The sequence below is a fragment of the Puma concolor genome, chromosome A1 (assembly GCF_028749965.1).
Source record: "Puma concolor isolate L17-30 chromosome A1, mPumCon1.1.hap2, whole genome shotgun sequence".
Taxonomy (NCBI): Eukaryota; Metazoa; Chordata; class Mammalia; order Carnivora; family Felidae; genus Puma; species Puma concolor.
The window spans coordinates 38045268-38071100 of NC_141667.1; the positions used below are offsets into that span (position 1 = coordinate 38045268).

Genomic DNA, 25833 nt, shown 5'->3' on the forward strand with positions numbered 1-25833 from the left:
AGCCCGACGCGGGGCTCAAACTCACGGAGCGCGAGATCGTGACCTGGCTGAAGTCGGACGCTTAACCGACTGCGCCACCCAGGCGCCCCTAAAATATTTCAGTAATTTCCATGCTAATCTGATTTCTAGAATGGAGATAATAAAACACTAATTTAATATCCTATTCATACTCTTTCCAACAAGTAAACAACAACACAGAATGAAGGAAGAATTGTGGGGATATTTTAGGGAACAGACTGCTACATCAAAAAAAATTTTTGAAAGTAAAATTTAAAAGAAGACATCACTTAGAAAAAAAAGAATAAGTTCAAAAAAACTTTGTTGGATAATTTCAAAGTGAATGAACTTAATCAAATTTTAATGCTTTAGGCAAAATGTAATAATTAGATGTTTTGAACAGATTGTAACCAATTTTAAGTGTCTAAGGATTCCTGATAAAGTTTGATTTCTGATTGGGCTTGAGACACATGTACACAAAGGCATTAAGGCCAATATTTAGAAATATGGCAGCAGTTTTTAAAAGGGTCTAGAAGCTGGGCTCCCCCAAGCAGAAGATGCAAAAACCAAATGGATACATTGTACTCTAGTTATATGCAACAAACATGCCTGCTTCACAGTGAATGGGGAATTTTAGAGCAAGAGAAGGAAGATTTACCATTGGTATTTCCCATTAATAGGATTATTAAATAATAAAATTGAGGATAAGGTTAGTGTCCAGTGCCATGGGCCCCCCCCCCCCCAGCTAACCCTCACCCCCACCCCATCCTGCCATAGTGACAGCTGTTAGAGGTAAGAGTATGTCTTCTCCCTCAGCTCTCTGGGACCCAGGAAAGGTTAAGAACTGCTAGGTTTGTATATCCTGCTTATTTGATGTTACAACCTGTTTCATGCTTTAGTGTTTCTTTGATTTAGAGCAGGTAGATCTTCAAATGAATTGTTTCCATATGTTGTCTATTAGATAAAGTTAAGGTATATACACTCCCTCCTATTTTTCAAGACATACCAATAAGTTCAGAAACTTAAGAACGGGAAGGACCAAATCAGGTAAGTCTGCAGAGAAGGGATTGGGTATTTTCAGGTTTCTGAGTCAAGCAGATCCCAGGGCTAAATACGTTTCAGGAATTCTTATCCAAAATCTATCTTCTAAGGTCTAGCACAAATATCACCTCTTCCATGCAGCTCTCAGTCAAAATTAATCTTTCTTCCTGGTGGTCTTACACCCCACATTGCAGAACTTTCATTTAAAATTCAGTTTTTTCATTGTATCTGACTTTTCTATGAGGCTATCAACTGCCAAAGGGCAGACCCCTGCTCTTGCTTTTCTTTTTTCTTTACGATTTTTTTTTATACTTTGTTTTGAGAGAGAGAGAGAGAGAGAGGGAGAGAGAGAGGGGGAGAGAGAGAGATGCCTGCATGCACAAAAGGAGGGGCAGAGAGAGAGAGGGAGAGGCTGAGATTCCCAAGCAGGCTTCCACACGCAGCTCAAACCGTGAGAGATCATGACCTTAGTCAAAATCGAGACTCGAAAGCTTAACTGACTGAGCCCCCCAGGCACCCCTACTCTTGCTTTTCTTTTACTCTCCTACATGCCCTGAAGCACTTCCCAAGGTACCCAATCCCGAGACGCCTGTCAGTACATTTTTAATGAATGAACAAAAACAAAGCTGAAAAGGACAATATTTTGGATTACTAATGTATGGTTTTTACTTTTGGTCAAAGTTTGAAATATATCTAAAGAAGAAGATACAAGAAAAATTTGTAAAATAAGAACTGTATAATGGCCATTAAAGGAAAAGAAAGAGAACTTGCATCATGATTTTACAAACAAAACAAAACAAAACAAACAAAACCCACAAACAGTGTTTGAATGGGAACATAGTGAGTAGACAGACAGCTTATTTATAAAGTTGGAAGACAAACCATTTGGTAATGGCTCAGTGACACTGTGTGACATAAGCTGTGCGACATCAAGCTGGTAAGATCGGGAACTTTGCTTTATCCCCAGCCTATAATAAATCCAATTTCTCTGTCTGCAACCCAGATCCCTTTCCAAGATTTAAACTGCCACATCACTCTCCTGCTTAAGATTCTTTCAGAGCTGCTTGCTTCTTATAAGACGAAATCCCGTGTCCTTTTACAAAGGGAACCACACAACTCCCCAGCCCTTTGTTCCTCCTTCAGCGCCACCGCCTTAGAAAGTCAAGGAGATCCAGTCCCCAGCCTCATGCCCCCCAGAGCTCATTGCCCACAATTTCTCCCCTCCAGATGTTCTGCGTCACAACCTGAACTGTGCACTACAATTCCCACACCTTCATGCTTTTCTTCTTTCCTTTCTCCATTGAGCTTGGATTCTCTCTTCCTCTCTACCCTCAAAGTAATTTATCTAATTCCTACTCATCCTTTAAATTTCAACGTATGCCTTCCGTTCTTCCTAGAACTTTCCTAGACTCCTTTGTACCGCTCCTTAGTGTTACTGTGTGATGCCGTGGGCATGTTTTTGTCATTGGGTTATTCTTCCTTATGCATGGTCTTCTCCATTATTCTGTATACTTCTTGAGGTTGTGGACTGTATGGCTCATTTGTCTTTGTGTGCCCAGCACAGTGCTTAGCAGAAAAGAAGGAATGAATGAAATGCCCACATTTAACTGCTCGCTAGGTATTTCCCCTCGAAAAGTCTGCTCATACCTTAAAATCAGTGTGTACAAAGTGGACCCCATTATTGCTAAATCCCCTAATCAAGTTCTCGGCTTTCTCAATCTCTGCAGTCATTTTACATCAAAGAGACTTGAAATCTGAGCTCTTGTTCTTAATTTCTTTCTCCTTGTGCGCTGTAGTCATCAGCTCCCAGTATACCTTTACCGTTTTCTCCTTTCAATACCTTTGTTTCCATGGATATATCATTCTCTGCCCCAGAGTCCACCAAAAGATTACTAGTTATTCTCCATGCTTCTCATTACCCCTAATCTATCTTGTACAATGCCAGATTTATTAAACATTAAGATGATTAGACTAGTGATACCTCTTCATTGTATAGAAACTGAAATCAAAGGCAAGCAAAAAGAAGAAAATCACCTGTAATATCCCCACTTGGAGTTAAATACAGCTAATCTTTTGGTGTATAGTCTCCATTTCTATGCATATAAAATTTTAAGGTCATACTGTTTATATCACATTAATATTCCTGAAGCAGAGTTTTGATTATACCTTGTTCATACAGACTGGTCGTTTTTAACAAACAAAAACATGGTATTCTGCAACATAGGGACCATTTTACTTTCCCTCAATTATCCATACAAAACACTGATTGAATAAAATTATTATCCAAGGTGTTTCTTGAGAGCAGCTTGGAATTATTTTTCCCACTACTGTGCCTTTGTTCCGTCAGTCCAAATGATGGGCCTTCTCCCCAGCTTAGCCTTCTCTAATCTTCCAAGCCTAACTACATGGTCTTTTCCAAGGGGTCTTCTTGACATCCCAGTCAGACATGATTTCTGTCTTTAAGTTTTACTCACTCTTTTTTTTTTTTTTTAATATTTATTTATTTTTGAGAGAGAGATAGAGTGTGAGCAAGGGAGGGGCAGAGACAGAGGGAGACACAGAATCAGAAGCAGGCTCCAGGCTCCGAGCTGTCAGCCAGAGCCTGACGCAGAGCTTGAACCCACAGACCGCCAGATCATGACCTGAGATGAAGTCGAATGCTTAACCGACTGAGCCACCCAAGTGCCCCTTTACTCGTTCTTGTTCGTCATAAAATCTGCTTGTCCTTGATGCCTGCCTTACAGTTATTTGCATAACTTTATTATCTCCCCTCGTAAAGTGCAGATTCTGTTCCCAAGAAACAACACATAGCAAATGAAAGCAATGACAAAAGACTGCATGTTCCAATGTAATGAAGAAATTGTACATGAGTTGTGACATAGACAATGCTGTTACAGCATCAGATATCTTCAGGAACTTTGGGGAAGTGCCGGATATCATTCGATTCACAGTGAATTTCTTCTTTTTATTGCTAATGAAAAATAGTGCTATCACTTCTGTATTCCAGATTCAGGGAGCCCGAAAACAAATTTACGTGTGCCATTCTTTAAAGCTGTCACAAAGCTGCTACATCAGTTTGAGAATAGAACATGTCAGTACATTCAAAAGTTTTTATCCACATTTTGTAACATACCCAGAGAGTTCCAGACAGCTAAATTCCATCTGTTGTCTTATTTTCCTTCTCATAGCTTTTTAGACAGATTGGTTTATTTTTTATTAAAATTTTAGCAATCTTCTTGTACTCCTGAGAACATAAGTAATTTTAGACTTCTTTTAGATGGTTTCATTTTTCCTTCTTCAGAAAACCCTAGTCAAGTATATCATTTCCCTATGATATTATTCTTGCTCCATTTCTTTTTTTTTTTTTTTTTTTAATTTGTTGCTTTCTGGGCATAAATGAACTTCACTGTTAGCAACTGAGTGTTTGTCTGTAATACTAATAAATAGTTGCAAAGTATTCTGTATGCCATATTGTAATAAGTGCCCAAATGCTACTAGTATTACATAGATATGAATTCTGCCAGTTGACCCAATCAAATGGTAGTTTGTCTTTCGTTGATTATTATATATGCTTCATAGTTTTAGACACCTGGATGCCTGGGCCAGTTTTATCCTTCCAACCCACAGCTGTTATGCTTTCTTGTGGGATTCACAGACAGTAGGAAAACATGCATTTTCCTTAATACTTTCAATCTCAGTCCCTCACCCTTGCTCTCCCCTCACCCTGTGCTCTTTGTGTCTTAAATTATTAGCATTTATTTAAAGAATGTGAGTCTCGTCTCCTTTCCACTAACTATATGTGCTTTTAAAGTGTTGATGAACACATAGTATTGGGGGTAGCAGACCCTTCCATTTGGACATAGGGTGTCGGGGGAGTGGGATACGACTGGAGACAAAGTTTTGGTTTGAGTCCCGCAGGACCTGGTGTGCCATGCCAGTCTCATTGGATTTTGTCCTGCAAGTAAAGTGGAGGCCATTTGTATCACTGTAGCAGAGCAGAAAATAGTCTTAGGGGAGAGATGATGGGGTAAGTGTGGAGACAGAGAGATCAGCTATAATGTTATTACAATCATCTAGGTCAGTGTTTCTCACTACAGAAGAAAATGCGTTTGACATCGTGACTTGGGAAAAAACAGTGTGTCCTTTGTGTGGTGCATTCAGTGTTCTGTATCTTATTCTATCATAATCTCATTGAAAAATGCTAGCCTGAACAATCTAAGTTAATTTCGGAACCCGCTAATTGTACATAACCTGAAGCTTGAAAATCCCTTATTTAGATGAATGATAATGAAGGCCTAAATGAAGGTAATGGCATCAAATGGAGAGAAGATGCAACTGGGAATAATTAAGAAAACAGAAGCAAGATAACTTGGTGACTTACTGGAATCAGGCACATGGAAGAACCAAGAAGGACTGAAGTTACCTTGTTGGGAGAGTGGGTAGACAATGGTACTCCAAATTGAGATTTTGTTAGGGTAAAAAAAAAAAAGCAGTTTCAGGGTAAAAAAGTTAAGTTCAGTTTTGAATACACTCGATTTGTGATTTCTGTGGGAAAATTGCAGTTAGGGAAAGATGTAAGGATTAGAGATATAGTTTAGGAATCAGCATGTGGGTGACAATTAAAGCAGAGGGAGGGATTGAAATAATTGAGATTTTGCAGATCATGAGAAGAGAAAACACTGAGAGTGAATTGTGGATAAAATCAGCATTGAAATGGGAGGCCACGGAAGAGGATGCAGTGAAGGAAATTGAGAATTAATAATCATAGGGCCGGGGCGCCTGGGTGGCTCAGTCGGTTGAACGTCCGACTTCGGCTCAGGTCATGATCTCACACTCATGGGTTTGAGCCCTGCGTCGGGCTCTGTGCTAATGGCTCAGAGCCTGGAGCCTGCTTCGGATTCTGTGTCTCCCTCTCTCTCTGCCCCTAACCCACTCGCATTCTGTCTCTGTCTCTCTCAAAAAATAAATAAACATTGAAAAAAAATTTTTTTAAATAATAATAGTCACAGGGCCAACGAGGAAGTGAAGAGATAGTATCACTTTAGGAAAAAGAGCAGTCCACTGTATCACATACTGCACACATAGCAGGTAAAGTCTTGTGAACTCCTCACCTAGGAGGCCGTGGGCAACCATTGTCAGTACACTCAGTAGAGTGGTAGGATCAGAAGAATGACTGCAGTGGCTTGAAGACATGAGAAGTTAGAAGGTATTAGAGACAAATCTCAAAGGTCAGCATTAAGTTGAAAGGAATAGAGATTGTAGTAGGTAGACTGGGTCTCAGTTAAGCCAAGAATACCCTATTCAACTTTGTGTCCTGTGTACAGAGGACACAGTAGGTGTCTAGACCCTACTACAGGTGCCATAGGGCCAGAATAAACATAAATGCATATTGGGAAAATGAGAAGAGCTACATGTGGACTGTATGTGTAACTAGTACTATGGTTTTCTTTGTGTCTTCCCACTGTCCTTTTGGCAGTGTCTTTGCTTTCCAAAATCCGGATCCTGGAGGAACTAGCTGGATTGACTTGGTAAACACTATTATCTCCCTCGGAACGAGCCTGCCAGCCAGTTTGCCTCTCCAGCCTTGGCTCAGTATGACAGATGGCTTAATTTACCCTTAGTCCTGTGGGTAGCCGGGATTTGTGTAAAAGCCAGTAAAATGTATTTTACTTGCCCTGTAAAATATATCTTTTACATAGTTTGCCACAAAGCACCAAACTTGATTTGGACAGTACTTAAAGCATTTCACTTGAGCATTTTCCACTTAATTAACAGAACACTTACAGTTTGATCTCCTGACGAAATAATTATAACTGGGCTATATACCACATACCCCTTTCTTTTCTTTACGGTGATGTTTCACTATGAGTGTGTGTGTGTATGTGTGTGTGTGTGCGCGCACGTGCGCATATTTATACGGAAAGAATTAAACAAGTTGATAGGCAACCGTGGGTCAGTTCTTACGAGTCTACATTCGATATAAATACAGTTATCACTAGGTGTTTAAGCAGTGGGTTATGTAAGGACCTGGGTTCTCATTGCTGTATGCCCTCCATTTCATTTCCCTGTATTGTGCTATTTCAGGAGAATTTTTATGTGGTTAGGAAAAGACAGTGGTGCGCATAAATCTTTGAGACTGCTTACAGCCCTGGTTATCTATTTTGAAGTAATTACCACTTCTCTAAAGCTTCTGTCTTGAAGTCATTTTTATGAAATAAAATTAATTCATCACCTATTCTACTTCTGACCGTTATCATGGAAGTTTAAAAATTCATTCTTGGAAAATTCTTATTGCCCAAGTAAGTTTATTTGAGGAAATGAAGAATCATCTAAAACGCAATTATTTCTTTTTAAAGGACTTTGCAACTGCTGTCCTTTAATGTTCTATTTTCACTTCTACAGCTTAGCTACACTTGGCGCACTTGCGTTCTAATGTGAAGTACCAGCATTAAGTAAGAACGTCTTGTATAGTCAGACTACGTAGAGCAGCCAGAGATAAGAGAGAAAATGCAGCACTGATCACAACAGAGTGATGATGAGAGGGCAGGCATGGCAAAAGAGCAGTGGCAGAGAGTGAAGTCATTTCTAAGAGTGTCGCAGATGAGAAAATAAATAAACGATTGAGGCTGGAGTGGCGTTGGGAAGTTTAGAAGCTAAAGAACGTAAAGCCGAAGCTGGTGTTTCCTCCACGGTAGGCTTCGTATAGCAGCCACTGTGGGAAAATGCTTGCAAGGCCGGAGACACGGGTGCTTCCGGCATCACAAGCCGTGCTTTATGTGGGGGTGAAAAAGTTGAAATTAAGAAAGGAAGGAAGGGGAAATCAGGGCACGATTGAGCATAATCATGTGTTTAGTAATGCAGACACATTATTAAATCCAGAAGAGAAATGACTCCTTCGCTATTGATTCCTTTCAGCTGTACTTTGGGTGCCAAACAGCATTTCTAAGGTGGCTTAAGTGATTTTTGAATGTTTCGTCTTTTTAAATGTCTTATGTTTCTTTTTTGCATTTCAGCTATGAGGATGGCCAAGTCGGAGATGCAAATATTAACACGCAAGAAGGAGGCATTCACAAAGAGATCCTTCGAGTAATTGGTAATCAAACCGCTACTGGGTAAAGGACCACCATTTAATTAACGTGATTTGAAAGGCTTCCTCGGGTTCAAAGCTGGATTTTGAACTGAAGAAGATGATAAAATAACTCATTGTTATTATAAACAAAAGTAACCCTTTGAATACTGATTTTTTTCTTAGTATTTCTAAGTATCTCATTAAACATACCTAAAATGGTATACAATTTATCAATTGTAGGGTTATGGAATCTAGTAATAAAATTACAACAGCACTTAAACTTAAGTTTGGGTTGCTCACACAATAAACAGATTGAAAAAACAGTTTTGTGCTGATATTTTTATATTAAACTCTTTAATTGGAAATTTGGTATTATATACCGACATTTTAGGTTACCAAAATAGAACTGAGAACATTTTATAATGACGTCTAAATCTATACAATACTTTGCAATAAGTCTGTTTGCACATTCCGATGTGCTATTTAATTAGTGGTATGAACATTCAAATGTTTGGGGAGGGGATGTTTCCTATTCTCCTGTTACTTTTTTCTTAAACAAAAACAATTAGGTCTTAGATGCAGTGCTTTGCCCAAGAGTATGTAATGTATATATCTATAGATTCATGCATCAAAATGTGTGTGATGGTGCATATATGTGTGTGTATACACATATATGTGTATTGACAACAGAGATGGCATGGCTCCATGATTCCATTCCCATTTAATGAAAAGAAAATAATATTCAGTAAGCAGGAAATCTGGACATAAACCAAGACACGAGTCAAATTTATCACCATTCATTCACTGAAAATATTTACAAACAATTTTTCTATTTGTTTAAATAATTTTTCCTTCAGTTAAAATTCAACTCTTTTATAACGTTCTCTAACAATTATAATTTGGGGAACACAGGTGCCCCAGGTGGACTAAATCTATATTCAAATGATTATATGTTTAAAAGAAGGGCCTCAGAATTTAAACAAACAGTATATATTTTTTATTTACTACAATGGAACATTTTTACAATTTATTTATACCACACCAGCATTTTTATATTTTTTCATCTAATACCTCTGCTTATGTTTTTTCGTATTGAGAAAGAAGACAAACTTTGAAGTTTCTTTTATATTAAAAGAACACAAATAGATTTATAGAGAATAATAGCACCAGCTCTCAGCATTTTCCTTTCAAGAGTCATGTGCTCATCAAAATCATTTCTATTTCTTTGGGTCCTGAAGTTATTCTTGCTCATTATAAGTTTTAATTGACAGTGTTTTATTTCCTACGTGATATCTTTGGAATAAGGCCATTCATGAGAGCAGTTTAATTAACAAGTCTGCCACTCTATTCAGACCCTGAATCAAGGCTCATATCTGATTCTAATTTATTTAGAAAGAAAAAAAAAAGTAAAAATGTATAGTCATTTGCAAGTATAATGTTATAACTTCTGTGTTTATTTCCTTTGGCACACAAGGTGAGCAAAAAGGTCACATGCATCGCTAAGGGTTGCTACTTAAGTATTTACCTATTGTTTGTTTCCTTACATTGTAAATAATTGATAATGCCACTTATTTCTGCAAAAATAGACTTGAAGCGGTTGAGATATTAATCATTGTGATAGGATCCACTTAAAACATTGATCCATTCCGACTTGGGCCTCCAAACTCAAAGCCAGACTGAGGCATAGTAGGGCATAGATCTAGCATGTCACTTAGTACTCTGTGACCAGATATTTGAAGATTTTCCATGGGACAAGCGGATGACTTGCTTCTTTCTGCCAAGACTCCCCAGGTCTCCCAAATCCCTTTGACTGCGTTTTAAAAACATTTTTAAGCGTCAAAATTACTATTTTCAAATTAATTTTGTGGCACGTTCTATATATAATATAGTTCTGAAGACGTAATGGCAGGATTTGGAAGTTGAGGTCTCGGAACCCCACCTGTGTGGCCACTGGCAGCACTGAGGCAACTCCAAAAACGCCCTGTAGCGCCCCCCACCAAGCATAGTTTTCGAACCACGGACCTAACCCATTAAGGTTTTACTTAACAGTTGAGTGATCTATGAGGAGTGTAGTATCAGAATCTGAACTGGAATGGGTGACTTGGAGGGCTCAGGGGAGAGTATTTTAGGGAGGAAAAACTGGAAGAATGCAAACCTCTACCACCAGTTTAAGAATAGAACTTGGATGTAAATTTTTAAAAAAATGAAAAGAAAACAATAAAAGTAGATTCACCTCTTAGAGCAGGGGAAGCAGTTGATAGTTTTAATGCCCACTAACTATTACAGACAATGGACATCTGTTATGATAATAAGATGTCTCCAAATAGTAACTAATTGAATGCTATTGCAGTGCAAAATGACAGATTTTAAGTTTGTTTTGAAAAATTGTCAGAATCTCTGTAAGCAAATATTCGAAGTATGAGAGCCAATCTTTTAATTGAACGTTTTTGATATTGGGGTTACTATAGTATACTGATACTTACCTTTATTTTTAAATAATCCAATTTCAGTATTAATTAATTAATAATATTCATTAATATTCATCAATAAATGAATCATGCTTCCAAGTAGGTCTGTAAGATTTAGAAGTTTAAACATTATCATGCCTTGATTCAGTCACCCCATTAAGATATTACCTATTGACATATTTGATGATTCCAAACATGTGATATTGTATTGTATTTATATAATATTTGAAGTCTGTTCACTGATGCTTTGTAACAGTTGTATTAATTGTGTAGTCATTACTACTTCGCATTAACCCACTGAGCAAAGGTAATCATTTATTTTCATTCTTGAAGTAGGGAAAGAAGAACCTTAATTTATTAGTTCTGCTTTTTCCTACATTACTGATTTTTGTAAACATTTCACTATGAGTGATTTGTCCTTTTCATTGTCCACTGTATTGGAAAAAAAAAAGAAAATGAGTGAACATTTGAGAAGAGAAAAAAGTAATAATATACTTAAAACCTAGTGCTATAGAATACATTATGGTAAGGTACCTTGGGTGCCTTAGACTGCATTATGTTGTAATGATTTTTATTTTTATTTTTTCTTCAGCAAATCTCAGTCAAATGTTGGATTTGAAGGTGGTTTTTAAATTTAAAATTTAAATGAGTGCCACCTCCTTAAACTTAGTATCATTAATGTGGTGTAAGAAAAAAACCCAAAACTATTGCTAATGTTCTGAATATTTTTCATTGAAAAATTTAAGAGTTTAAAAAAGAAATCTCTCAGTTATTCTCCACTTTGCTAAAAGAAGGGAAACTTTTAATACGCAGTATAAATTTTTAATATCATTGAAAGAATTCTAGCACTACTTTATACCGTAGTATCATAACTTGCCAGAGGGCATGGTGTCGAAGAAAGTTTTAAGGAAAAATCATCATCTTTGTAAATGTCTGGATGCCTTTCATCAGATAGTGATTTAATATGTCATGAAGGGCCACTCAACCTTGGACTGTCTACCACTTAAATATGTGGATTTCATAGTAGCACTTGAAGCACATTTAAAAAATACTAGGATGTTATTCGATTGTTCCGCTGAATTCTTCATTCTAACACTACCTCAAGACAATTGACAGACCGTTTGTTAAGGTAAACTGGGTTTCCAGTATAAGGAACGCATAAAATTTTGCAAATGGAAGTTATCAAGTAATTCAACAGTCAAGACTGTGCTGGACACAGATATTGTCAGTTACCTCTTGACAGTGCAGTAATACGGATATTTCAGTCACTGGTGATGAACGACATAGCTAACTAACACCCAGTGAGTTATGTGAAGGGGTTTCAAGTTGCAAAATCTGAATATAAGTAGTCCCCTTTAAGATTGGTTTTCTCCATGGGCCAATTTTATGTCCATTCACCTAAGCCACAAACAATTGCCCACTTACAGTTAAAGGATTAACATACTCAACTGCTTTGCCAGAGTGGCAGACTGAATATTCAATTATTTGGCATTGAATGCCTGCTAAATTTTTGTCAGATTAAATATGAATTTGATGTATATTATTGTCCAGTCAATTTTTCCTGGAGATTTTGTATACACTATGATATATTAGGGTAAGTTTTTGTAGGTTGAAAGAATTTCAAGTAGTTTTTAGACAAAACATATCCATGAGTGTGAAAAAGCTGTGTTGAAGAATAGATTACATTACACATTTACCAGCAAGTCAGTAAAAAAATAGTGCTTATTTACATAGTCAACATAATTTAATGTTCTAAAAATATTTTCTTCAATCTGCCCAATATTTAATGTATCATTTGAGATTTTTAAAAATGCAGCCACTCCTTTATGTAAACATTAAGATATGCCTATGTTTCTTTAACTATCCAGCCTTCTTTACAATAAATTTCTTGACTTCTGTGCACAAAATAGTATTGCAACCTGCTATTTAGCCTTTGGTGCCTTAGAGTTATTATAAATATTTAACAATATGTACATAATGTAAATACTGCCAAGAGATCACTAAGGCCAAATATTTTCTCTATTCACTTTTTATTGCACTTGCTTTCTATTGCTACTTAAGCCTCTTTTATCCAGCTTTGTAATAGTTCTAACATTGTAGCCAATGTAAATGTTTACTTTCAATAAATCTGAATTTGTTCAACAAGTACGGTATATGTGGGCACTATTTTGAAAACTCGGTGAGACCTTAGCTACTCCTCACGATGAATCTTGCTTCTGGGGACTAGATATTTGAAGTTCTCAACAAGCTCTAAAAATGATGTTGCCCTTTTCACTTGTAAAGTACTTCTAAAATAGGAGGGAATAAAAGAAAAAACCCATCTTGTCAGCATTGCCCCAGATAGTCGTGATAGATTTAATTGGTCATGTTAATTTCAAATTCTGTCAAGAAACAGAGGATTGAAACAAAAGAGTTTTATACATTTTGTATATATGCTTTGTAAACACCTCAGCATACTGTCAAAAGGAGCACTTCACGTGAACTATCTTGAATTTTCTAACCTGACTTGATTAGTAATTGGAAAATGATTTTTAAACCACTACTTTTTGTAACATACATCTCATTAACTGAGTAAGACCTTAGTCCATAAACAAATTTGGTTTTCTAAACACATTAATAGTAAATATGAGGAACTAAGTTTATATTCTCATAAGAGATAAAGTATTTTTTTTTACTCCTGTTACATTTATAGCTCAGAAACCATAGATAGCAAACTTCTGTTTATGTCAGTTACTCTAGAAATACTTGTTAAGAGTCTGTGATGCATATTCACAGTCACGATATTCTTTTATATATATATATACACATACATATGTGTGTATATATATATATTTAGCATTTATTTATTTTTGAGGGACAGAGACAGTGTGAGTGGGGGAGGGGTAGAGAGAGAGAGAGACACAGAATCTGAAAGAGGCTTCATCCTCCAAGCTGTCAGCACAGAGCCCGACCGCAGGGCTTGAACTCATGGACCATGAGATCATGACCTGAGCCGAAGTCAGACACTCAACTGACTGAGCCACCCAGGCGCCCCCACAGTCACAATATTCTTATAAGAAATAGCGTTCGAATTTGTGTTGGCCTTAAGGAGACTTCAGTCTGTTTGTGAAAAGCAAAAACATGTTTGGAAATAATTCACGAATCACATATAAACAACACTATTGAATGGAAAAGACCAAAATGCAAACACCGCTTAGAAGAACAGATGACCCACATCATAGCTACGGGGGAACCACCATGGGAGACCCATGGTGTTAGCTGGCCCCTCAGTATCCCATTGGCCTTCCCTAACCCAAAGCAAAGGCTTTCAAAACAAAAAGGAGAGGAACACTGGCACATGATGAGAAGTTGGCTTACAGATGCAAGGGTCTTGAGTGAACCTACAAAAACTCCCAAATAACTTGAATCCATTCAACTAAAAACTGCAATGCAAGTGACGTTTTGAATCCTTTCATTAGTGTTAACGAGTAGCATATTACTAATTTCTGTTTACTTATTCACCGGATACTCTTTGTAATCCTTTTGCAACAAAGTTATAATAATTTACTTGCATGTCTGTTTCTTCTTTGTTGTAATTAATACATGTATTAGAAAGCACTTCATGTTTTTAATTTTTAGCTTTCGATTCTTCACATTTTTGATAATCTCCTTGTGACTTCTCAGTCTTACTGACTTCTGGAGCTTCCATTCCCTCTGACACATACCTGCATTCCTCGTCACAGGAATATAGTTGGCAAGACTGTATTTCTACATCCTAGGTTAACTTAAAGTCCCTTTAAGCCTGCTCTTTTGGAAAGTCAACGTTGAGGATCCCTGAGGATTGTTGAGTATTTATTTGGCCTTTATTTCTGTTCCCAACCTCCAGGTCTCTCTTTTTAATTATTTCAGATAGTAGTGACTTCTAACTTGTATCAAGAACACTGAAGATTTCAAAGCTATCAAACATACATAGTTTAAAAATCATGTATTCTTGAATTTCAGATAAGAAATTTTGATTACATAGGATTTGCTTTAGCACTTTATAATTTAGAAAGCACGTTCACGTAGATTGTCTCATTTATCCTTCAGAGTAACTATGAAATGTGTTAGCAGATTTAACTCTTATAGATAAGAAATTAAATAGCCTATCAAATGGGTCACTAGGCTCCAAACCTAGGATCAGAGTTTCTGAGTCTTCCTCTCTGTGCTCTTTCTTTCTAATAAACCTTATTTATTATTTCTGAGATCCCAGATCCGCAAAACAGAAAACAAGTGTAAGAATTTCAGTGGACCGGAGGGGGGGGGGGGTGAGTCAATGAAGATTTAGTTCTGATTGCCTTAAAGAACTCTACCAGGGAATCATTAAAACCATCCATCGGCTAGGTGTGATCTTATTCTGGAGAGCCTGGAGGGAAAGAAGTCTGCACTTGATGTAATTGCAAATGGAAAAATCATTGTCAGCTCTGGGTGAGTGACATCATGGAAACGGGGTTTTGGAAGTATGCTGGCAGCCATGTTCGGAAGGATCTCTGAGAGAGGCAGAAAGCAAGAAGCTTTAAATTGGTTTTAGTAATTCTCACAGGTACAAGGGCCTGAGAGGAGGAACTGAGAGAAAGAATGGGTAGACAAGACATAAGACTTAGGAAAAAACAGTAAATTGGTAAACAAGAGGTTCAGTTTCCATGTTAGCATACCTTAATATAACTTGAGAATCATTTTCCTCTGAATTTTTTATTGGAGATACCAAGATTCTCTTAACTCCTTTTAGTATTGGGGAAAGAGAGAAGAGCTAACTCAAGAGCGTCTCTCTACATCAAGTCTGTAAACACATATCCTGCATGTGAAGAAGGGTGTGTGTGTGTGTGTGTGTGTGTGTGTGTGTGGAGGATGTTCTGATCCACAAGAGGGCATGTTTGTGAATGCACTTCACCCTTCACCCTTCACCTATGAAACCTATAAATACTGAGATTTGTAAGTAGTTGCAGTAGGTTAATAAATCCCATATCTGGTTTGGTATGATATGTCATTTCCTGGATCCATTGAATTGTGTGCATGTTGTCAAATTGCGTGTGTGTGTGTGTGTGTGTGTGTGTGTGTGTGTGTGTGTGTACAAAGCACTATATCCTAGGAAATACTTAAGATTCACTGCCCAAGATGATGGTACCTTCCTCTACATGCTCCACTTGGAAGACACTGTCCACCGTGAATGGCTCCAACTCCCACCTGTAATGATGATTCCTAAGCTGCACCTCTTGGTCCTGTCCCTCTCCCGGGCTTCAAATTGGTAGGATCAAATGATGGTAAACAAACATCTCTTCCTCAGTGTTCCAGAGATAACTCACGGGTGTCCCCACCCCCCAGCCATTCTCCTCTCCTTTCAGACTTCTCTCAGTGAACCAATGAATGGCCACCCCATCCACCTGTTTACTCAAGCCGGGAGACAAGTCGTTTCCTGTTACCTTCCATTTCACTCAATCCCCACCAATTAATAGCCAAGCCATTTAATTTCTCTTTGTAAGTGTCTTGAGTGCGTTCAAGTATCTTGATCTCTCCTGTGACTTCCTTTGTTCACTTTTACGTGGGTTATATCAGTAACTTCCAGTGGCTCTCCTTCACTGAATCTGGTGCCTTCTACCCAGAACAGATATCCAGCCAGCACATATGAGTACAGCCTTATGATTGCTAGGATACTGAATACCTCTGTATGTTAGTAAATAGACACTGACTCCAGTGGCACATGTCTGGAGAAAGCAACTAAAGAGTTAACTCGGGAAACATCAGACCCTTCTGCCCTTAGATCCCCGCTAAATAGGCTACTAGATACTTTTAATATCACAACTGGCCTCAGCCCCTTTCCAAAGGCTCTAGTTAAAGTGATCTTTCTAATTTTTTTTAATGTTTATTTATTATTGAGAGAGACAGAGACAAAATGCAAGCGGGTTAGGGGCAGAGAGAGAGGGAGACACAGAATCCGAAGCAGGCTCCAGGCTCCGAGCCGTCAGCACAGAGCCCGACGCGGGGCTCGAACTCACGAACTGCGAGATCATGACCTGAGCCGAAGTCGGACGCTTCAACCGACTGAGCCACCCAAGGTGCCCCTAAAGTGATCTTTCTAAAATGCACACTTGATTTTGTAAGCCCTTTACTTAAAATCTTTCAACGTCTCCTAACATATCTTTCAAAATAAAACTTCTGACCCCTTCTCTTTATTCCCTCTCCAGCCTCATTTTTCACCACCACCCCTGCGATGCTTATACTCAGCACTGGAGCCACACTGAATTATACGCAGTCCAGAGAACAGCCCATTGCTAATCACTTCCTCTCACATGCTTTCTCTTTGCCCAAGACAGCCCCACTCCCCATTTCCAATTTTTACCCTCTTAGCTTTAATCTCTTCTCACTTCTTTCAACACCTTCCCTCTTACTCCCAGACTGGACCTGATGATTCGTCTAAATCTCCGAGTATCTGACCAGAGCTCATCTATCTCACTTAGCACACAATGAAAAGGTTTATTGACTGGCTGCTTCTTCCCCCTAGTCACCCCTCTTCCTTGGTACCAGGCACAGATTATTTTCGGTGCCTTAGTATGTACATAAAAACTAACTTACAAATGTCTATCTGATGAAGATCGTCTTCAAATACAGTGACCTTAAAGCCAAAAATCTTTAGAATATGTCTTATAGTTGGCACATAATATATTCATAAGTCTAAACAGCTACTCAGCAGGAGGAATCTAACAAGCCACATCACCATCACCGTCATCGTTATCATCGTCATCATGGGCGCCAGCTCCAACTCCATCAGCTGAAGAAAATCTAGAAACCCCTGGATGTTGCTAACATCTACTCTCTCTTGTCACCCTTGACAAGACCCTTGGACCAAGCAATACCTGGATTGGAAGGTCATTTAGAGGCCCCAGAATGAAACAGAAGACCGGATACTTGCAGATTTATAATTTAATGTCAGTAATTTGCATAATCAAAAGATCATTGCTTTGCTAAATAATTACCTTAAATAATGAGCTTCTTTAGCATATTTAAGAGTTCATTTACAGGTCATTAACTACTTGACATACATAGAAGAGAGATACTTTAAGCTAAAGTACTAATCCTCATTACCAATAAAAATAAATCAGTGATGGAATTAAGTACATCTATAATTATAAGGCAATGGTGAAATAAGGTTCCTTCTAAAGGAATTGCTTGCTTCTAACATGGTATAAATTGTAACGAACCTGAATTTTATTATACTTACTACTTTGTGACATCTAACTAAATTTTTGCAGCTGTGTAATTGGGAACATTTCTATTCTTTATGTGTTTCTGGGTTAACTTCTGGGATACGTATTTTTTAATAGTTGTAGGCTTATAGCATAATCAATATTCTAGTGCTGAGCTCCAGCAGCCGTAAAGCGGTGTAGCTTTCTGCAATTTATTATTATTTGGAATCTTTTCCCCTGAGTATATGCCTATTGCAAATCTATCCATAATTCAAGGCCAAACTCATGTACCCTCAAGTACATGAATACTTTCTGGATCACCCAGCCATAAATGATGTCTCCCTGCTCCAAATTCCTGCAATGCTTTATAGTTTTCTTGGAGCACTGACATAGTTAACACTGTTTCTGGTGCTTTTTGTGTAAAAACACCTGCATTCCTGAACACCATACTCTAGGTACCACCACCATTAGTCCCTCTTTGCTAATGTTAGGTTAATTTCCTAACTTTAATCTAGTAAACATTCAGTGTTTAATTTTATAAAGCCTTGTAATTAAATAGCATTTTAAAATTTCTGCTAGCATTATCGAAGAAAGTGACAAAGAGTGAGGCCCATCACTTTGGACGGAAGGTGACCTCAGTGCCTCCCCGCTTCTATCAGACCTTTTCCACTTCTGCCACCTAACCGGGATGATTTGGGAGAAGGAACAGCACAGTGTTACCATTTAGCTACGTAATATAACAATGAACAATATTGATCCACCACTTTCCGTTCTCCTTATGGGAGTTTCCTTAATTTGTAGAGGGTGAAAGGGACTGGTCACACGTTGCGCATGAGGCAAGATATCAAGCTACATATAGACATTCAAAAATCATCAGACAAATGCATGCTTTGCTTTTCAGTAAACAAGTTTTTAAAAAGTATGTAAGCGGATAGTAAATTTCGTAAACAGTGATTTTGGTTTTCTACTATTGTGTGCGTGACATCTGTTTCCAGAGATCAAGAATGCCAGTTCAGCTTGCATAATTCTAAGAATGAGGGTTTGGAATGGTGCACCAGCACATTTTCCCATTTTCCCATCGAGATAGCAGTGCCGATGGCTCACTGACTACCTTATTTCTGTCCAAGGCACCTCCATTCCCGAAGTGACCACGTCGAAAACAATTTCCCTTGCCCACTACCTCCACTCAGTCTCCAACAACTGTCAAATCTCCATGCAAAATATCTCTGCTCCCCTGGAATGCAACAATATTCGTCAGTTCTAATACTTTATCTATTCAAAACGTGTATTTTTTAGCCCAGCGTGGACGCCAGTTTCTGTGACACATGTTCTCCAGATGCTTGTTTTTATCTTCAAGAGGTGGTTCCTGCCTTAAGAGTCCACAATCACTAAGAGAGTACAGATTGGGGCAGTTACACTTCAGGATGCTGCATGATGTGACAGGTGGGGACATGGAAGGAAACCTCTCATCGACTCATAGATCTCCTCGTCAAGGTCCTGTCCTGCCCTTGCCCTGCCCTGTCCAGATGTTGTAGTTTCTCATTACTGCATGGACCACACATTCTAACACAGCATCCAAGCTCTGAAGAGACGGAACAGTTTTCCACCTGGACATATGTATCACTTCAGATGACTTTTATTTCCGATCAAACCAGGATCCCCATTAATCCCTGAATCCACCACACCTTGGACCTTGTTAATTCTATGTCTTTCCTCACCCCCATTTCCCTGTGACTCAAATCATTCTACCCGTTACCACCATCCCATCAGTTGGTTTTAATCTCTCAAAATCTCAAAGGAGGAGTACCTGGGTGGCTCAGTTGGCTAAGCATCCAACTCTTGGTTTAGGCTCAGGTCATCATCTCATGGTTTGTGGGTTCGAGCCCCCAGTTGGACTCTGCACCGTCAGTGCTTGGAATTCTCTCTGCCCCTCCTCTTTCAAAGTAAATAAGCAAACTTTAAAAAAAATCTCAAAGGAAATCCTACCTCTTCTCTGAAGCCTGTCTCCAGATGCAATGAATCTTTTTTCTTCTAAATAATGTTACAGCCATTAGTTTGAACATTTCTTGTCATATTCTGCTATAGTTAAGAGCAACAGCCTTGCCTCATTTCTGCCACTGGACTGGAAGCTCCTCCAGATTAAAACACACACACACACACACACACACACCCTGTTTATTTTTTTGGCATCCTCCAAGACCTGAATAAGTTAGCAAATATTATTGAATGAATAACAACATACAATTTGAAGATTCTGTGGCAGAGCAGTATTGTTGTATGCTAAGGGCACTTCCTTAACTAGTTTCTGCCCATCCATCCCAATAGCGCCAAACCACGAACTGGGGATAAATTAGTATGTCTAAATCTCGTTTTACAAATTCAGTACAACAAGATGCTATTTGTGCCCCTAGCAACTAAAAATCCCCTCTAGGAAAAAGGAAAATAGTTAAACCTCAACTTGGGATCCTGGTTCTCTGTTTCCTATTCTGTCTTGAAAATACAGCTATCTTGATACCTTCCTCACCACCTGTTTTTTTGCGTCAAAGCCTGTCCAGGCGGGGTCAGGATTAGTGTGGTTGTTGGCTAGAGAAATGAAACAAAAAGGGAGGGTAAACCCGTAAGACTCTCCTTTCTCTCTGAACTGTAGCCCCCAGGCTCTGCTGTCTCTCCTCTCATTCTCTGTAGGGATAAACTTACTGTTTTGGCTTCATTTATGAAATTCCCAGGAGACACACAGTGAAATTTCCTTTGCCATATTAGATGAAGATACTTGATTCCTTTGATTATCCTTGGGACTACTTTTTTTTTTCCTATGGGCAAAAAAGAAAGAGGATTGGGAAGGGATCCCAAATAAGCTAAAGTCCTCTTTCCCAGTTGGGAGAGTCCTCAGAGTATCTGGGAAGATTAGCCATGCGTTTTCCTCTGTTGATGTGGGTTGAGGAGTTGGGCACCAGGAGGGAAGGTAGGAAGCTGCCTTTCATTCCTTCCATAACCAACAGGGCAAAGGAGTCCAGGTCAAAAGCAGCAGGGAAAGTGGGGTAACAATCTTGGAGCCCTCTGATCCCAAGACAAGTCTCAAGAGAAATTGATTTCCCAGCCCCCTAGCTAGAGGCCTCATGTTAACCCTGACTCTTATTTCCCGTGCTACTTTTTAGAAATGATATTCAGCTTGTTTAAATGCCCACTTAGTTGGGTTTTGCTTGTAGCAATGTCACCATCACCTCTTTCAAGTCGTCTAGCTATTCAGGTGGATATATATATATATATATATATATCTCATTTATAAATATTATAAATATATATTATATGTTACAAATTCTATTATTATAAACATTATATATTATAAATATATTGTAAATATAAATATATGTTATATATATAATATCTATCTGCTGTTTTTCATTTTATTTATCTATGCAAGTGCTTTCCTCAGCCTGACTGCAGCTGAGCTTTTACCCACACCTCCACAGCGTCCTCCAAGCCATGTGTGCTGACATATTTTCAGAAACGTCAGTCTGGAAGGCGAGAAGGTGAAAGGCTGGCCCACACTGGGTTGCGACACTGCTGACAAGCTGTCATCCTCTTGGGGCTTGCAGACAAACGGTGAGCGAAGTGAGCACGATTTAGGAATCTAGGGAACCACCATTTTCCACGTAACCACCAGCAGACCTCACAACAGCAGAGAGATCAAAGTGAAGAGGTTTAAAAGCAGTGACAGGGACTGACATTTAATAAGATTGGCAAAGGCAAGAAGTTAAATATTAAGCCCAGGCTGTAAGATATCAATTGTTCTTCACAACAGAACTATCTAGTGTGTTTAATTGTCAAAAAAAAAAAAAAAAAAAAAAAAAGCCTATAATTCCTTCATCAACCCTTTGTTTTCCCAGAAAGTGGAGAATGGGGTCCTGAGCACAGAATACATAGTGGAGACTCTAATTAATTAGACTTGTTCACCCTGGGATTTTTAGGCTCTGCATAATTTGACTGTTCCCATCAATCCAACCTTATCGCCCACTAGCTGTCCTTTCCCGGCACTCGGAATTCACCCATTCTTTTTCTCATGTCCTTTCCACCCACCATGAGCCTGTCTGCTCGCAGGCCCCAAGTTTCCATCCTTGCTCGGAAGGCCCTGGGTACCAATCCCAATCTATCTATATCTGCAAGCCCAAGCTAAGCTCTGTCTCCTCCATGAACTCCTTCCACGCTGTGATCTGTATTGTTTAGAGATACATCGTGAGGTTGTTTTGGTTTTGGTTTTGATTTGGTTTGGTTTGTTCTGCCTAATATTCTGTAAAGACCCAAGAAGAAAGGAAATATCATGTATACTTTAGCTTTCTGCGAAGTTTAACATACAGTAGGTACTCAATAAACAATTATTGAACATAATTGACCAAGATAATTGAGTGTTGCGAGAAAAGAATGAGATTTGAGGAAGACTGGATATGTAGCCAAGAAAAGTCCTGTATAGCATTACTTAGTCATTCCTACTTTGTCTACCCAGCACCCATATGTCCTTCCGTCTAAAGTTATCTCCCTGATCCAACTATTCATTCACACTGATGTCTCCTTATGTCTTCTGAGACTGAGGCCCTGATGTTATTCATTTCCCTCATTAGCTCTAGTCCAGTGCCTGCTACAGAGTAGGCACTCAGTATGCCTTCGTGAACGTGCCTACTTCCCAGGGCCTTTCACGAATTCATGAGTGAAAGCAGCAAGATCACATTTGGGCCTCTGAGCAACGCCTCTCACACCGATCAGGGAAGTCTGCCCTGTGATGAAAATACTCCAGTGGGCCCAGTAGAAACACATCCTTGGACCAAGGATTTGAGTGCGTGGGGGAAGGAGGAGGCAGGCCTTCTAAACAGGGGAACTGCATGAGGGCCACACGAGAGTGAAACAGAGTGAGTGGGCAGGGGAAGGGAATAGCTTTCCATTAATTTTATTCCCTTTTGGTGCTTGGAGCTGTGTCTTCTTTTGGCCTCCTCTGCTTTTACCTTTGCCTTTCTCATCTGTTTGCTTTCCTTATCTTCTCCACTCTCCCTCTTAAACTCCAATAATCCTGAAATGCAAACTGAGGGTAGACAGAGAGCCAAAGAACCAGGAGATACCCTAGATGGGTATCTACCCATCTAACCACCCTAGATGCTTACGTGGTACATAAGGTATAGATTTTCCCCAGCAAAATGAATCAGGGCTGAAAATAAGGCAATTTTCTCATAGGACATAATAAGCAACTTGATGCATTTCAGTACTGAGTAGAACTAAAAAAAAAAAAAAGTAAGTAGCTAACTATGCTTCAGGTTCTCTGCTGGACACTGGGTGGATACAAAGGAGGTCACCTTGAAGTGCTATACAGTCTGTGAGGTCCTTATCGATAAGAATGATAATGATGATTATTAATGCTACGTACAAGGCATTGTTCTCAATACTTACAATAAGCTTTGTGGTTGATCCCATTATTATCCCATTTTACATATTAGAACAATGAGGCAAAAGGGCATGGGGATTTGGCCAAGGTCACATAGTCACTGAATGGTGGAACCAAGGCCATCCAACTTGACTTCACACTCTTACCTGCCCTGTGATTTTGTCTCCCTCTCTCTGATCAGCACAATGCTAAGCACAGAATCCACATGCCAAAGGGTTTGCTCAACTGAATCACTTTTATGCAGTGTTTATAAAAAGTTTTTATCCATGCCTTTTGAATTAATTTTGGCATTTATAATGGCCCAGAAAAAGACCTTGGCCAGTGAGAGCACCTCATAGGAATGAAAAGAACAGCTGCTAATATAAATGCTACTCACAACACTTAGAGAGTTTTGCCAACAAGTTCAGCAGAATCCTGGGAATGTCTGCTCTAGAAGGCCTTGAGATCAATTCCAGTGCCCTATCCTCTGCCCAGGCTGCTGATGGCAAATCAAATGCTCCGTTCACAGAATGTTGAATGAGCATCTCCACGAGGGGCCACTGGAACAGGCTAGGTTCTGCAAAATGCAGCAGAATAAAACCCAGAAATTGTCGTACCAACTCACATGGCCTGGGGTGCAGTGACCTTCATCATCCTTTGCACTATGAAGCTTTGGAATAATATCAGACTTATGAGGTCCAAAGCAAAACATCACAGAAAACTCAATACGTATATAGGACTCATAGATACCTCTATGAGAAGAGGAGGCTATACTCTGTATTTGGTTATCAAGAGATTGAGCTGCCATCCAAAGTATTTTCTCACGGAGCAGTGTGTCAGAGTTGTGGAGGGAGCCATGAGATTATAAAGATTATTTATCTATATGATCTTTTATCCATCAATGAAGTCATCGAGGATGGATGTTGGCCACGTATTACATGCAATCCCTAGGCAAACAGTTGGGAATGCAGAGGTGAAATACAATGAAATGCTCCTATACTCATGAGGGCAGGAAAAAAAATTTTTAATTTGTTCATTGCTGTGCCAATCCTAGGCGTTTTTGCCCTCAGATTCATTTTGCACCCTTCCACTGCTCGGCTCTTGACAATGGGAAGCACTAGCAGGAGACTGGGGAACAGAAGGGAGGAGACAGGAATTTCTCCTTCCATTTGTTTCCCTGGTGGCCTCTCTAGCAGAAGCTGTCTCTCCCCTGTGGCTCCAGCTAGCACCTGTAGGCCAGGCTGCGTGGTTCCAGTTTCTGAAAGGTGACCTCCACCCCCGGAATCTTGTAGGTCTCTCCCTCTTTTAGCCTCTCCAGTCCCAGGATGGTGCCTTCCTGGTATTATTAACTTCTGGACTGTGTCCCCTTGCCTTGTTTGGATTCTTATCTTCTCTACCACCCAAGTAACCAATACCCTGAATTAAATCTCTTCTGTTGTAAATACTCACAGTGCTTTCTATTTTAGCCCCTGACTAACACAACTGCTATCTTCCCTGTGCTCAGAACAGAGCAGTGCACATATTTATTGGTCGGTATTTGTTAAATGAACAAACTGATTAGTGGGGGGAGACACAAGTGTACAGATGTTTATAATATATACCGTAAGTATGATAAGATGGACATGCACAAGAACAGAAAAAGAAGTGCTTGGCATGTTTTGAGAGTCTAGGGAAACTGAGTTTTGAAGGAGGGGTTTTCAGGTGAACAACAGGTAAGGCACTTTCCAAGAGTCAGAATCTACAGGAAGAGAGATAAAGAGATAGTAAGGAGAAGGGATCTATGGAGTATTTCTTCAAGCGTGGGATGTGAAGTGACTGAGAATTATGGAAATCAAATTAAAAATGATCAGCTCTAGACCACAAAAGACCTCATGTCCAAACTAAAGACTTTGGATTTATCCTGCAAAATCATTGAACAAGTTTCAAGCGAGGAAATTACAAGAACACCCCCCAAAATTCGATATCCCTGATATGCCCATTTCAAAAACAAAGCAAGCATTTCAGATTACTTAATTTTTACCTTTCTTTGTTTGTCCATTGTTTATTTTTGTCACAAAAAGCAACAGTTGCTGACATATTGTGTCTAGTTAAAGATGATTTTCAATGACAGTGGATGCTTCCTGTGAAGATGCCTTCATGAATACTGATGAGTTAAGAACCTCAGGGTCTACCGCTGCTCCATTAGAATAAACATCAACCACGCTTTGTTTTGTTTTTAACCACTGATGCATCACCTTACAATGTCAGAGGTGTGCCTCCTTACCGGCTGCCAGATGGCTGCCATGTGCCAGTTGCCTAAAACCCCACAAAAAAATGTCATCTACATCGAGAATTATCCAAAAATGAGAAGAGAAGACTACAGAGTATCAGGATGCTGTGTTTTTACAACCGTATTGGTATGGAACCTTTGCTAAGTATGCTAATATACAGATACAGCCCCAAATGCTGGAAGCAACGCCTGAGCCATTACCTGTGCGCATGGAGGAGTAAGGCAGGGCAAGTCGTGATGGCTTGGATCTCCGAAGCCCATAGCTTCTGTGTACCACCAACTTTGAAAGGATTTTTACAATTATTTTCTTACTTCCTTGCTCCTCGAACTTTAGATACAATTGGCTTAAATGCCTAGGTCGATACCTTATAGGAATTCAAAAC

The 25833-nt window shown here is 39.1% G+C and overlaps 1 protein-coding gene across 1 annotated transcript in view; it reads left to right on the forward strand.

The window, feature by feature from the left end:
* The window catches only part of PARP8 (poly(ADP-ribose) polymerase family member 8), a 183114-nt gene extending 170394 nt beyond the window's left edge, over positions 1-12720 (forward strand). The window contains exon 27 of the mRNA XM_086678542.1: positions 8052-12720. Coding sequence (XP_086534668.1) covers positions 8052-8154 — 103 coding nt within the window. The 3' untranslated portion in view covers positions 8155-12720. The remainder of the gene's footprint in view (positions 1-8051) is intronic.
* Positions 12721-25833: the final 13113 nt, after the last annotated feature.